General features: G+C 61.2%; 1 protein-coding gene across 1 annotated transcript; it reads left to right on the top strand.

Annotated features, from left to right (window-relative positions):
* The first annotated feature begins 1,655 nt into the window (after positions 1-1,655).
* CABP7 (calcium binding protein 7) lies at positions 1,656-10,782 on the top strand. The gene is made up of 5 exons (XM_032705707.1): positions 1,656-2,174; positions 7,410-7,553; positions 9,031-9,143; positions 10,020-10,173; positions 10,290-10,782. Exons 1-5 carry the CDS (start codon positions 2,066-2,068, stop codon positions 10,415-10,417), a joined length of 648 nt encoding a protein of 215 aa, XP_032561598.1. The 5' UTR covers positions 1,656-2,065; the 3' UTR covers positions 10,418-10,782.
* Positions 10,783-13,442: the final 2,660 nt, after the last annotated feature.

Raw genomic sequence — 13,442 nt, 5'->3', positions numbered from 1 at the left:
CTGGAGTCCGATGAGCTCCCGGGAGGTGCCGACTGTCCCCCTTTTCTCATTCCCTCATTCCCTTAGGGCTCTGGGGATGGTGTCCTTCCTGCCTCCAGCCTTCCCTCCCACCTCTGAAGGGACCTTTGCAGCCTCCCCGTGCCACTGTCCCCACTTCCAGAGGTGCCACCCAGGCACGGGGGACACCGTGACCCCCAATGTCCCAGCGGGTTGGGGTCTGCTGGGACCCCCCCACCTGGGAAGGGCGGACATCAGGATTTGGGAGGGGGGATGTGCCAGGCCCTGTGAGCATCCCTTCCCATGTACTGGGGCACAGGTGGGTGTCACAGGGACACAGACACCGTGGGGACATGGCCCAGTGGGGACCTGCCCTGGTGCATCAGCCCAACTGGGATTAATCACTGTCAGAGTGAGAAATGAGGTGGAAAATGGGATCAAGGTTGGGGGAAGTGGGGGCAAGTGGAAAAGGGGACAAGGACAGAGGGCTTTACTCTCGGTCCCCCTTCCTGCCCCTTCCATGGCTCATTTTTCCCGTGGTGTGAGAGCAGCAGGTCCGGCTGTGGGGTCCCTGTCACCCCACAGCCCCCGGGGACCTCGGGGTGACAGTGCCCCAGGGTGGTACGTGCAGGGTCTTTGTGGTGGGACAGCCCAGGGTGCCAAGTGTGAGGACACTGGGGTGACAACTGTCCAGGCAGGGGGTGCCACGTGCAGGGACCTAAGGGTGGTGACAGCCTGGGGTGGTGACATTCCCCAGGAACAGGGTCCATGTGTTGGGACCTCGGGGTGGCAGCTGTCTGGGTGTGGGGTGCCATGTGCAGGTGATGGCACCTTGGGATGGTGACAACCCCAGGAACCTGTCGGGACTCTGGGATGGTGACTGCCCCTGGAGCAGGGACCTCGGGGTGGTGACAATGGGAGGACCTTGGGATGACAACTGCCTGGGGTATGGGGTGCCATGTGCAGGGACCTGGGGGTAGTGACAGCCTGGGGTGACGTGTGGGGACCTCGCGGGTTGACTGCCTGGGCATGAGGTGCCATGTGGAGGGACCTCAGGGTGACAACTGCCCGGGCACGGGCTGCCGCATGTGGGGACCGCAGGGTGACACCTGTGGGGACAGGGGGTGCCACAGGGACCCCCAGCACCCCCCGAGCCTCCACCCGGGGCACCAGCATCTCCCACTCGCCCTCCGGGGAGGGTTGCAGGGTGGGCTGCGGCCCGGGACGCTCCCGGGTGGCCGTGCCCCCCTCACTGCCGCACTGCCCCCCCCTCACCGCCCCCCTCCGGGGGAGGCCCCACCTCCCCCCGCCCCCAGCCCCATTTCCCGGGCGGGACCGTTCAAAACCCGCCCGGCGCCGCCGCTCCCCGGATTCCGCCACCGCTTCCCGGGGCCGGGGCCGAGGATGCTCCGGCTGCCGGCGGCGCGGGGGGGGCGGCGGGGGCGCGGCGGGGGCTGAACCGCGGCGGCTGCGAACCCCGGCCTGCCCGGGACACTTGGCGGGGAGGACGGAGAGGAGGAGGAGGAGGGAGGAGGAAGACGAAGAGGCCGCCTTCATCCTCGGCCCCGCCATGCCGGGCCCCACCGGGGAACGTGGCCCGGTGGCAGCGGCCCCCAGGGGGCTGTGAGCGGCCCGGGGCCGGCGGAGGGGGGGCCCCAGGCGGGCGGAGGTGGGGGGGGGCCTGGGCGGAGGGGGGGCCCCGAGCGGCATGGCCAGCCCCGTCCCCCCCGCCGCCGCCGCCGCCGCTTCCACCGGGATTTAACCGGGGTTTGGATGCTTTCACCTCCCGTCTCCACTTCGGGAGGGCATGTGCGCGGGGGCAGCGGGCCGCCCCCAGCGGAGCCCCCCCACGCCCTGACCGCACGGTGAGGGGCTCCGCCGCCAGCCCCGTCCCGCCGCCGGCCCCCGAGGACGGGGAGCGGCCCCCCCTGGCCGGTGGGTACCGGGCGGGGGGCGGCGGGTGCCGGCAACTTGTGTTCGGCGTCCGGCGGTACCGACCGGGGGGACCCCCCGCCGCTCTACCCGAGGAGATTTGGGTTTAAACTTTGGGTTTTGGGGAGCCCCGAAGATGCCTTTCCACCCGGTGACGGCGGCGTTGATGTACCGGGGGATCTACACCGTCCCCAACATCCTCGCCGAGCAGCGCCCCGTGGAGATCCCCGAGGATGAGCTGGAGGGTGAGCGGGTTTGGGGGGCTGCGGGAGGGCTGGGGAGGGCGGGGGGGGGGGTGTCGAGGATGGGGCTGCAAGGGCTGGGGGATCGGGGGGGATGAGGGAGCCATCCCATGGGAATGTGGGGTGAGGGGGACTGGGGAACTGGGAAGTCCATCCCGCGGGATGCGGCTGCGGAGGAGTCGGGGAGCGCGTCCCCCGGCGCCGTGGGGAGGCTGAGGGCGAGCGGGATGCGGATGGATGGATGGATGAGGAGCAGGAGGAGGAGGAGGAGGAGGAAGGGAGGAAGGAAAACTGGAAGGGGAGGCGTGCGGGGGTCCCGGGCCCCCGGTTGTGCCAATATGACACAGCAGGGACCGGCGGTGGTGGCGGGGGGCCGGACCCCCCCTCCCCGGCGTGGCGGGGTGACCCCCCTCCCCGCTGTCATAATATGACAGTGGCTGGTGGCGCGGGGGGCCCGAGAGGTGGCTGTCACCCGTGTCACCCTCCCGGGTCAGGGCAGCCCCACGCAGCCCCGGTGTCAGCGGGCTCCGGCCGGGAGGAGCGGCCGGCGGGGCTCTGCCCACCCGTGCCATGAGCGGGGCCGGGCTCAGCTCACCGCCACCAGAATGGCTTTTTCCATCCCAAAAGTTTGCCGGGGTGGCAGGACGGGCACTGGTGGTCCCCGGCTTTGGAGTGTCCCCGGGGAGCCCGCGGGAGAAGGGGCTGCAGCACCCCCGGCCCCATCGCTACTCCCAGACCCAGGACCAGGGGGGAAACTGAGGCACGGGGGTGACCCCACACGTGTCCCCAGCCCGCCTGGGGAGAGCACCCCTGGGCCCAGCACCCGGCCTGGAGCCCCCGGGGATCCCTGCAGGGAAACTGAGACAGGAGCCACGGGACTGGGGATGAGGGGAGCCCCAAAATCCATCCAGGACCAGCACACCCGTGTGTGTGTCACTGTGTGTGTGTGTGTGTGTGTGTGTGACTGTGTGTGTGTGTGTGTGTGTGTGTGTGTGTGTGTGTCTCTCTGTGTGTGTGTGTGACTGTGTGTGTGTGTGTGTGAGACTGTGTGTGTGTGTGTGTGTGTAGCTCTGCAGGGGGGTTGTGTACTGACGTGTCTGTTACAGCCTCACTGCAGGGGCTCCTTGTGTGTGAGCATCTACACCCCCCCTCCACACAGCCCCCTCACGCCGTGTGTGTGCTCACACATCTGTGAGTGTGTGAATGCACAGGCACGGCCTCACTGCAGGGCAACTGTGTCGGAATGTGTGTGTGTGTGAGATGTGAGAGAGAGAGAGTGTGTGTGTGTGTGTGTGTGTGTGTGAGATGTGAGAGAGAGAGAGTGTGTGTGTGTGTGTGTGTGTGTGTGTGTGTGAGATGTGAGAGAGAGTGTGTGTGTGTGTGTGTGTGTGTGAGAGGTGTGTGTGTGTCAGAATGTGTGTGTGTGTGTCAGTGTGTGTGCACATGTACAGCTCCATTGCAGGGGGTGTGTGTGTGCGCCTCACTGTGTGTGTGTTTGCGTGTGTCACTGTGTGTGTGTGTCACTGTGTGTCAGTGTGTGTGTGTCTGTGTGTGTGTGTGTGTCAGTGTGTGTGTGTGTGTGTGTCAGTGTGTGTGTGTGTGTGTGTGTGTGCGCGCACATGTACAGCTCCATTGCAGGGGGTGTGTGTGTGTGCACCTCACTGTGTGTGTGTGTGTCAGTGTGTGTGTGTGTGTGTGCCACTGTGTGTGTGTCACTGTGTGCGTGTGTGTGTCTGTGTCTGTGTGTGTGCCACTGTGTGTGTGTCAGTGTGTGTGCACATGTACAGCCCTGTTGCAAGGAGAAGTGTGTGTGTGTGCATCACCGTGTGTGTGTTTGTGTGTCTCAGTGTGTGTGTGTGTGTGTGTGCACACGTACAGCGTCACGGCAGGATGAGTTTGTACGCACAGCCCTGCTGCAGAGAGGGGTGTGTGTCTGTCTGTGTGTCTGTGTGTCTGTCTGTCTGTGTGTTTCTGTGCACTAGTACAGCACCTCTGCAGCGTGGTGTTGTGTGTGTGTGTGTTCACAAGCACACCCGTCCAAGGTGTTGGGGGGTTGTGCACATACAGGTACAGCAGCGCTGCAAGGGGGTGTGGGGCACGTCCGTGCACAAGCACAGCACTGAAGGGGGTGTGAGTGCACCCGTGAGTGTGTGTGAACACACACAAGCACAGAGCTGGTTGTGAGTGCACCCGTGTGTGTGTGTGTGTGTGAACAGGCACAAGCACAGCACTGCCAGGAGTGTGTCTGTGCACACACCAGCACAGCAGCACTGCAAGGGGGGTGTGTCTGGTGCATGTCTGTGCACGAGCACACCCCTGTAAGGTGTTTGTGTGTGTGTGTGTGTGTGTGTGCACACCCCTGTAAGGTGTCTGTGTGTTTGCACACACAACCATGCCACTGCAATGTTTTTGTGTGCACACACACAGGTACAGCATCACTGTGAGGTGGTTCTGCTTTGCACCCGCGTGTGTGCACGCACAGGAACAGTGTTAGTGCAAGGGGTGCGTGGGTGTGCACAAGCATGCCCTTGCAAGAGGTGGGGGTGTGTGTGTGTGTGCACAAATACACCCTTGCAAGGGGTTGGGGGGTGTGTGCACAAGTGTGACATCGTTACAAGGGGGGGGGTGTGCACAAGTACACCCTTGCAAGGGGTGGGGGTGTGTGTTTGCACATGCAGGCACATCCCTGCAAGGTGCTGGTGTGTGCACACACACAGGTACAGCATCACCACATGGGCTGTGTCCGTGTGTCCGTCTGTGCACGCACAGGTCCGGTGTGTGTGCATGCTGGGCTGTCTGTGTGTTCACACTCTGCTATCTCTGTGTGCTCACACTGCTGTCTGTGTGTGTTCACACTGTGCTGTCTGTGTGTGTGCTCACACTGATGTCTGTGTGTGTGTTCACACTGCTGTGTGTTCACACTCTGCTGTCTGTGTATGTTCACACTCTGCTGTGTGTTCACACTGCTGTCTGTATGTGTTCACACTGTGTGCTCACACTGTGTGTGTGTTCACACTGTCTGTGCGCTCACTCTGCTGTGTGTGTTCACACTCTGTGTGTGTATGTTACACTCTGTGCACTCACACTGCTGTCTGTGTGTGCTCACACTGCGTGTGCTCACACTCTGCTGTCTGTATGTGTGTTCACACTCTGCTGTCTGTGTGTGCTCACACTCTGCAATCTGTGTGTGTGTTCAAACTCTGCTGTCTGTGTGTGCTCACACTCTGTGTGTGTGCTCACACTGCTGTCTGTGTGTGCTCACACTCTGCTGTCTGTCTGTGCTCACACTCTGTGTGTGTGCTCACACTCTGCTCTCTGTGTGTGCTCACACTCTGCTCTCGTGTGTGTGCTCACATTGCTGTCTGTGTGTGTGCTCACATTGCTGTCTGTGTGTGTGCTCACACTCTGCTCTGTGTGTGTGTGCTCACACTCTGCTCTGTGTGTGTGTGCTCACACTCTGCTCTGTGTGTGTGTGCTCACACTCTGCTCTCTGTGTGTGTGCTCACACTCTGCTCTCTGTGTGTGTGCTCACACTCTGCTCTGTGTGTGTGTGCTCACACTCTGCTCTCTGTGTGTGTGCTCACACTCTGCTCTCTGTGTGTGTGCTCACACTCTGCTCTCTGTGTGTTCACGCTCCCCATGTGCCCCAGGATGCTGTGGTGCCTCACCCAGCCCTGCGTGACACCCTCGGGTGCTGCTGTCCCCAGAGTGTCCCCGTGGGGTGTCCCCCCAACACCCACCCGTGGTACCACGTGAGCCCCAAGGTGACCCCACGAGGTGCCAGACGTGCTGCCACCCGCTGCCACCTGCCCTTCTCCCCCACAGCCTGGGGGACGTTGGGGACACCCAGACCCCCCTCGTGGCTTCCCGCTGGGGCAGGAGGGGCTGCCGGCTCAGCGGGGAGGGTTGGGGTGCCCCAGCTGGGACCACGGTTTGGCCACTGCTGGGACATGTCCTTGCCTGTCCCCCAACACCCCGAACAGTCTGACAAGGAACCTCCTTTGAGCTCTTTGGGATGAGCATCCTGGAAGGATAAATTTGGGAGGTGCCTGGAGCAGAGCGGGGCTCCCCAGGAGCATCCCCTGCCTGGGCAGGGACACCGACCACGGAGGAGATCAGCCAACACAGACAGGCCAAAATACTCGTAAAACTCCCCCAAAACCCCTCAGAAGATGTTACTGATGTGCCACCATCCGGGCAGGGACGTCCCCAAGTGCTGGGGGTTGGTAATGTGACACGACGTGGGGTTTTCTTCCCAAAACCAAAGTTCTCAGCCCATTTCTCCTGCCGGGATCCTTCTACATAAATCCCTCTGGCAGCTGGCACAGAGAAGGAACAGGCACCAACATCTCAACCCAGCTTCCAGCTGTTCCCAGTGCAAATTCCCTGGTCCTTCTTTTCCGTAAGCTTTGTTCCAGCTCCACATATCCCCCAAAAGAGAGCAAAGCCCAGAGAACAGCAGGAGCTGGGATGGAGCCCATGGGAACACCCTGTGCCTCAGTGTCCCCACTGCCTTCTGAGCCTGGCACAGCAGGGATCCTCCTCCACATCCCGAGGGTTCATTTGGAGGCAGAACCCCCCAAATCCTCTCAATTTCTCCCCACTTCTATCCCATCCTCCTCTGCACGAGAAAAGGCTGAACACTGCGGCAATTCCGGCAAGATTTGGGATTTTTTTTGGGTGTGAAGTGCAGCACAGCTCTGGCATCAAGCCCTGGATGCCAGGAAGGGGGCAAAGTCCCACCCTGAGACTGTGGGGTGGGGCACAATTCCAGCCCATAATCCCAAAATGGGGTCACAGTCCCACTCTATGATCCTGGAACCCCCCAGGAGATGCTGGCACACCCCGACCCAGGATCCTCAGGGATGCTCCCAGCTGGATGCTGCAGCACTGTGGGGGTCCCCCCACCCGCAGCCCCCACTCGGTGGCACCCCGAGCTCAGGCACATCCAAGGAATGTGTTTTGGGGGTGGAATGCTGGATTTTTGGCTGCAGAAGGCCTGGCAGTGACAAGGGTAGGGTGGGTGATGTGAGTGGGTGACTGGAGCTGGAGCAAAGATCCAGGGTCTGTGGGGTCCCCCTGTGGGGGTCAGGCCCTTCTGGGGGGTTGTGGGGGCGTGTGCTGCCCTGTCCCCTGTGTGGGGACACCCAGGGTGGCTGGAGGGGTGGGTGGGGTGCCCGGGGGGATCTGTGGGTGCTGGGGGGGGTGCAGCTGGACTCATCCCCGCTCCCCCCGCAGAGATCCGGGAAGCCTTCAAGGTGTTCGACCGGGATGGCAACGGGTTCATCTCCAAGCAGGAGCTGGGCACGGCCATGCGCTCCCTGGGCTACATGCCCAACGAGGTGGAGCTGGAGGTCATCATCCAGCGCCTCGACATGGATGGTAGGACTTGGGTGGGCACAGGGTGGGCACAAGGGTGGGCACAGGGATGGGCACAGGGACGGGACCCCCGGCCCCCGCTCCAGTGGGACACTCGGTTCTCCCCATTCCCACCCCACTGGGTGCTGATGGACTCTACATGGGATGTGAGACGAACCTGATCCAGGTGTGATCCTCATTCCAGAGCTTCCTGCTCATCCATCACCATCCTCACCACGCAGCTTCGTCTGGGAGGATTTAGCAATCCCGGGGTGCCTGTGGGGTCACTGAGCCTGCTGGGATCATGGTGCCGAGGCTGGATCCTGCACCCTGGGCTGGATCCTGCACCCTGGGCTGTGTCCTCAGCGCTGGCCGTGCCCCTTGAGCACCCGCTGCCACCATCACCCTGTCCCTGCCTGTGTCCCTCCCAAGCCCGTCAGGACCTCAAAGAGCTCCTTAATTTATTGGTTTTCCTTTTCCCCCTATTTAAAAGCCTTTCTGGCAGAGCTGCCAAGGCTCCTCTTCCCCTCATTACTCATCGTTAGTGCTGCCCTGACAGCCCCACACCAGAGTCCCCACGGTCACAGGACATGGTCACCACAGGGGACACAGCTGGAATTGGGGTCCCAGCTGGAACTGAAATTCCAGCTGGTGTTTGTCATCCTGGACCGTGTTGATTTTCCCCCTCCAGAACTGGGGGGCTCCAGCTGATGTTGGGTGCCCCCAGGTCACATTTGACAGGACCCAGATGGCACTGGGGGTCCTCAGGTGGTTTTGGGGGGTCCCCGTCCAGCACTGGGGACTCCAGCCAGTGTTGGCAGTCCCAGCTGGTGTCGGGGACCCCAAACTTTGCTGGAGGTCCCCACCCAGTGTCGGGGTCCCTGGTTGGTTCTGGGAGTCCCCACACAGCAGTGACAGTCCCCAGCTGGCACTGGGAGGCCTCCAGATGGCATTGGGGTCCCACCTGGAATTGGGTCTGGGATGATGTTGGGCTTCCCCAGCCAGCTCTGGGAGGGGGGCAGTCAACATTTGGGGTCCCCAGCTCACAGTGGAGGGGTCCAGTGTGAGTCCCAGCCACACTGGGAGTCCTCAGTTGGGGACCAACTTTACTGGAGGTTCCCAGCTGGTTTCGGGAGTCCCTGCCATGGGGTCCTGGCAGGTATTGGGGGTCTCCAGCCAGTTTGGGGGTCCCAGCTGATGAAGTCCAAGGTTTCTTAACACCAACTGCTGCTCCAGGTGGACATCTGTGACCCCTGGGTGGGATGGGGGGATCTGGGTTCTACCTGAGCCCCCCAAGGATCAGGGTCCCCCCAGGCTGCCCCAGGGAGGGTGTCCCCAGGCAGTGCCAAGCCCTGGTGTGGGATCTTCCCAGAAACACCATGGCTTGGAGCAGGACCCCCATGGGGTGGGGAGGGGACATCTGAGCATCCCCGAGTCCAGGCAGGGTGTCCCCCCCCCCAACCCCTCTGGGGGGTGTCACACATGTCCCTGTGTCCCACAGGTGATGGGCAGGTGGACTTTGAGGAGTTTGTGACGTTACTGGGGCCCAAACTCTCCACCTCGGGCATCCCGGAGAAGTTCCACGGCACCGACTTCGACACCGTGTTCTGGAAGGTACAAACACCCCCCACCCCTGGGGGCAGCGCCCCAGAACCCCCACCCAGAGCTCCGGGGGGCTCCGGGAAAGGGGCAGGGCTGGGGCTGGGGTCGGGCTCAAGGTGGGATTGGGGTCGGGGTTAGGATGAGGGTCAAGGTTGGAATTAGGGTGAGGATGAAGGTCAGGATCAGGCTCTAGGGTGAGGATGAAGGTCAGGATCAGGCTCTGGGTCAGGGTCAAGTTTAATGTTGGTTTAAGAGTCAGGATTAGGGTTAGGGTTAGGTTTAGGGTCAAGCTCAGGCTCCAATTTAGGTTTAAGTGTCAAGGTCAGCACTGGTTTAAGGGGTCAGGGTTAGGGTTGGGTCAGATTTGGGGTCAGGGCCAGGTTTAGGATGAGGGTTAGGGTTGGAGAAAGGGTTAGGATCACGTTTAGGGTCAGAGCCAGGGTTAGGATCAGGGTTAAGGTCAGGTTTAGAGTTGGAGTCAGGATTAGGGACAGGTTTAAGATGGATATCATGGTCAGGGTCAGGCTGAAGGTTGGGGTTAGGGTTAGGGTTAGGGTTAGGGTTAGGGTCATGCTCAGGCTCAGGCTCCAGTTTAGGGTTAGTGTAATCACTAGGATCAGGGTCAGGATCAGGGTCAGGGTCAGGGTCAGGGTCAGGATCAGGGTCAGGGTCAGGGTGCACCAGCCTGAGCTTTCCTGCCCCCTCTCCCCCATGGGCTGGTGTTTGGTGCCAACACCCACGGGGGGTCACGGGGGCACCAGACTGGGGGGATCCACCCAAAGTGCCACACCCCAGGGTGGTGGGGGAGGCCCCAAAGTGCCACACCCCAGGGTGGTGGGGGAGGCCCCAGAGCCCTCCCCCGCCGCGGGGTGACCCCGGTGCCTGCAGTGTGACATGCAGAAGCTGACGGTGGACGAGCTGAAGCGGCTGCTCTACGAGACCTTCTGCGAGCACCTGTCCATGAAGGACATCGAGAACATCATCATGACGGAGGAGGAGAGTCACATGGGCACGGCCGAGGAGTGCCCCGTGGACGTGGAGAGTGAGTGCCCGGCCGGGGACGCCGAACGCCCCCGGCTCCGACGGCGCGGGGCGGCACTGCCGCGGTTTGGGGAGGGTGTTTTTGGGGTAACCCCCTGTTTTTCTCTCCCCCCCCAGCCTGCTCCAGCCAGCAGATCCGCCAGACCTGCGTGCGGAAGAGCCTCATCTGCGCCTTCGCCATCGCCTTCATCATCAGCGTGATGCTCATCGCCGCCAACCAGGTGCTGCGCAGCGGCATGAAATAGTGGGGTCACCCCGCGGCCCCGCGGCGAGCAGGAGAGAGCTATAAATATATATAAATATATATCTGTACATCCATCCGTGGCCCAGAGACGTGCCCCCCCCGGGAGGGGGGCGGCGAGGGGCCGGGGGTGTCCCCGCCGTGCCGGGGCGGTGCCATCGCATGGAGACTTCGGTAACGACACCGCCGCCCCCCGAGCCCCCCTCGCCGGGCAAAAACCAACCCGTCAGTGCATGGAACGTGCATGGAGCCCCGTGTGCCCCCTCCCCGCGCCGGGGCCCGCGGCCCCCCCCGCGGCGGATCCCGCCGGATACTCCGATCCAACGTTATAGCTCGTATTTATGATAAACCAAATCATCCCCTAAGCAATACACGCGCCTGAGATGGTTCCTAGAGCCGGGAGCGTTTGCATGGACTTGGCTGCCAAGGGCTGGATTTCACCCCCTCCCCCTCAAAGCCCACCCCTGTCCCCCCTCCCTGTGCCGTGCCTCGATTTCCCCACCTGCCCAGCGCGGGGACATTCCTGACCTCCTGCTTGATGCACTTTGAGCCGACCCCCCTTGGGAAGAGCCGGAGCGACCCCAGGCCGGGGAGCCCCGAGCCCCCCGAGCCCCCCCAGCCTGTATGTAGCACCCACCTGGGCACTGGACTGGTTCAGATTTGGGGCCGTTTCTCATTCTTTGGGGGGGGGTTTGGGTTTTGGGGTGGGTTGGTTTTTTTTTCGTTCTTCCTGGTTGGTTGTTTCCGATCTGAAATAAAAGTGGGATTTCTGAAGCGCTCTGGGCTGTGAGGGCTCCTAGAGACACGGGGTGTGGGGGGGGTGGAGGGCTGTGGGAGCACCCAGGGGTGCTGCTGAGGGGGGATGAGTCCTCCTGGGAAGGGAGTGGGCGGTGAGTGGGGGATCTGTGGCATCCCAAAGGGGCTGGAGCGTCCCCAAACCTGGGGGCAGCCACGACCTGGCTCCTTCTTGACAGCTCCATGTCTCCCATCCCACTCCAGCTGTGGATCCTGCTGGGGGTCCTGCCCTTTCCCAGTGGATCTGGGTGGTTTTAATCCTGATATTTCATGTTGGGTTTGACGGATGTTTCGAGCCCATTTGCCTTGACAAGGAGGACAAGCTGAAGCCCCTTCCCAAAAAGTGATTCCAGGGGAACCAGGAGCTGGCTGGGGTGCTCAGAGAGGCTCCGTGGGGCCACCATCCCTGGGATGGGGATCCTGCCCCAAGGCTGGCAGGGAGGGAACACCCTGTTACCCCTCCTTTCCACCACGGAGGGGCCTGGCCCTGGTGTGACCCCCCTGCGCTGAGGGACATCGGGAACCACCACGGCCTCACACCTCCCTGTGCTTCGGGGGCCCATTCCCACCTAATGGATCCCCCTCTTTGCATTTTTAATGGCAAAGAGATTAAAGGAATAAATAAAACCAGGGGAAGCACTCGGGGCCGTGGGAGAATCGGGCAAAGCTGCTGCCCCTCCCCACGGGCAGTGCCAGGGGGTTCCTCCCATGGGAACGGGGCTGGAGGAGCCCATTCCAGGCCATCCCCACCTTCACATCCCTGGGACCCTGGATGATCCCATGGGGTAAACCCACTTCCTTGCCCTGGCAGCACTGCAGGAGGACACCCCGCTTTTGGGATGCCGGGAGGAATTGGTGGCATTTTCATTGATTTGGGGGTTGGGTGGAGTTTGTTTTTTTTTTTTTTTTTTTTTTATCTTATATAATTTATCAAACAAATTGAAGCCAACGTCCAAATGAGGAATGGAAATGGGAAGTGCTCCACGGCAATGAAATCATTCCGGCTGCCTCACAAAGTGCGGGAGGCTCCGTGTCCGTAATGAAATTTCATCCATCTCCCCACAGAAAGTTTGGATTTTTTTATGAAGTGGCATTTCCAGAGGAGCCACGTGGCCCCAGAGACATATGTGTATGTATATATATTTTTTTCTTTTTTTTTTTAAGCAGGTCTATTATAGACACTGTGAACAAACAGAAGAGAAGCAAAAAGGAAACGAGGACAATTTAATTTGCCAGAAAATACAATGACATAAAAGAAACAAATTAGATAAAAGGAATGAGGCGATTCCCCCTCCCCCCCCCCCTCCAGCTCAGCGTTTCAAAGCCGCCCAATTAATTTTAACGGGAATTGGGAGAACGGATTTCTTCAGGCAGGTTTGGGGATGGCAGATCCGGCTCCGGAGCAGGCGGGATGCAGGAGGGTCCCGGCCGCGCTCCCGCTCTGCCGCAGCGGGGACGGATCATGCGGCTGCTCCGGGATAATTCAATTCAGGGAGCGCCAGGAAAGGGGGGGGAAAAAAAGGGAATGTGCCGGGAGGTGGAGCTGCCGCGGGCGAGGGGAGGTGGGAGGGAGCAGGACCTGTGCAGGGTCCCCGGACACGGGGATTGAAGGAGCAAAAGTGGCAGCAAACCAGGAGGAGTGGCAGGGTGCGATTCCATGGCGCTGGGAAGCGTTTGGGATAGGAAGGGAAGGAGTTGGTAGTGGTTGTTTCTCTCAGTGGTGCTGTAAGGAGTGTGTGAAGGGCTCAGCTCTGTCCCTGTCATGGTCCCACCCCCCATCCCTGTTCCTGTCCTGTCCTCATCCCTGTCCCCCCCTCCATCCCCAGTCCCACTCCCATCCTTATTTCCATTCTCTTCTCTGTCCCTTTCCCATCTCCCTATCCCGAGACCCATCCCATCCTCACCCTGTCCCCATCTCCATCACTATTCCTACCCCCATCCCTGTCCCATCCTCATCCCTGCCACCATCTCCATCTCCACACCCATCTCATCCCTGTCCTTGTCTCATCCTCATCCCTGATTGCTCTCCATCCCCATTCCCATGCTTATTTCCATCCTTGTCCCCTCTCCCCTCCCCTGATCCCCATCCCTGACCCCCCCCTCTATCCCTGTTCCCATTCTCATCCTTAGTCCCATTCCCATCCTTATTTCCATTCTGTCCCCATCCCCATTTCCATCCCTACCCCTGTCCTGCCCTCACCCCTGTCCCCATCCCATCCCCATTCCCACTCCCA

Source organism: Chiroxiphia lanceolata, chromosome 18, assembly GCF_009829145.1.
Source record: "Chiroxiphia lanceolata isolate bChiLan1 chromosome 18, bChiLan1.pri, whole genome shotgun sequence".
In the NCBI taxonomy this organism is placed as follows: Eukaryota; Metazoa; Chordata; class Aves; order Passeriformes; family Pipridae; genus Chiroxiphia; species Chiroxiphia lanceolata.
Note: the sequence above shows the minus strand (reverse complement) of the source record. Positions and strands in the feature narration are given on the sequence as shown.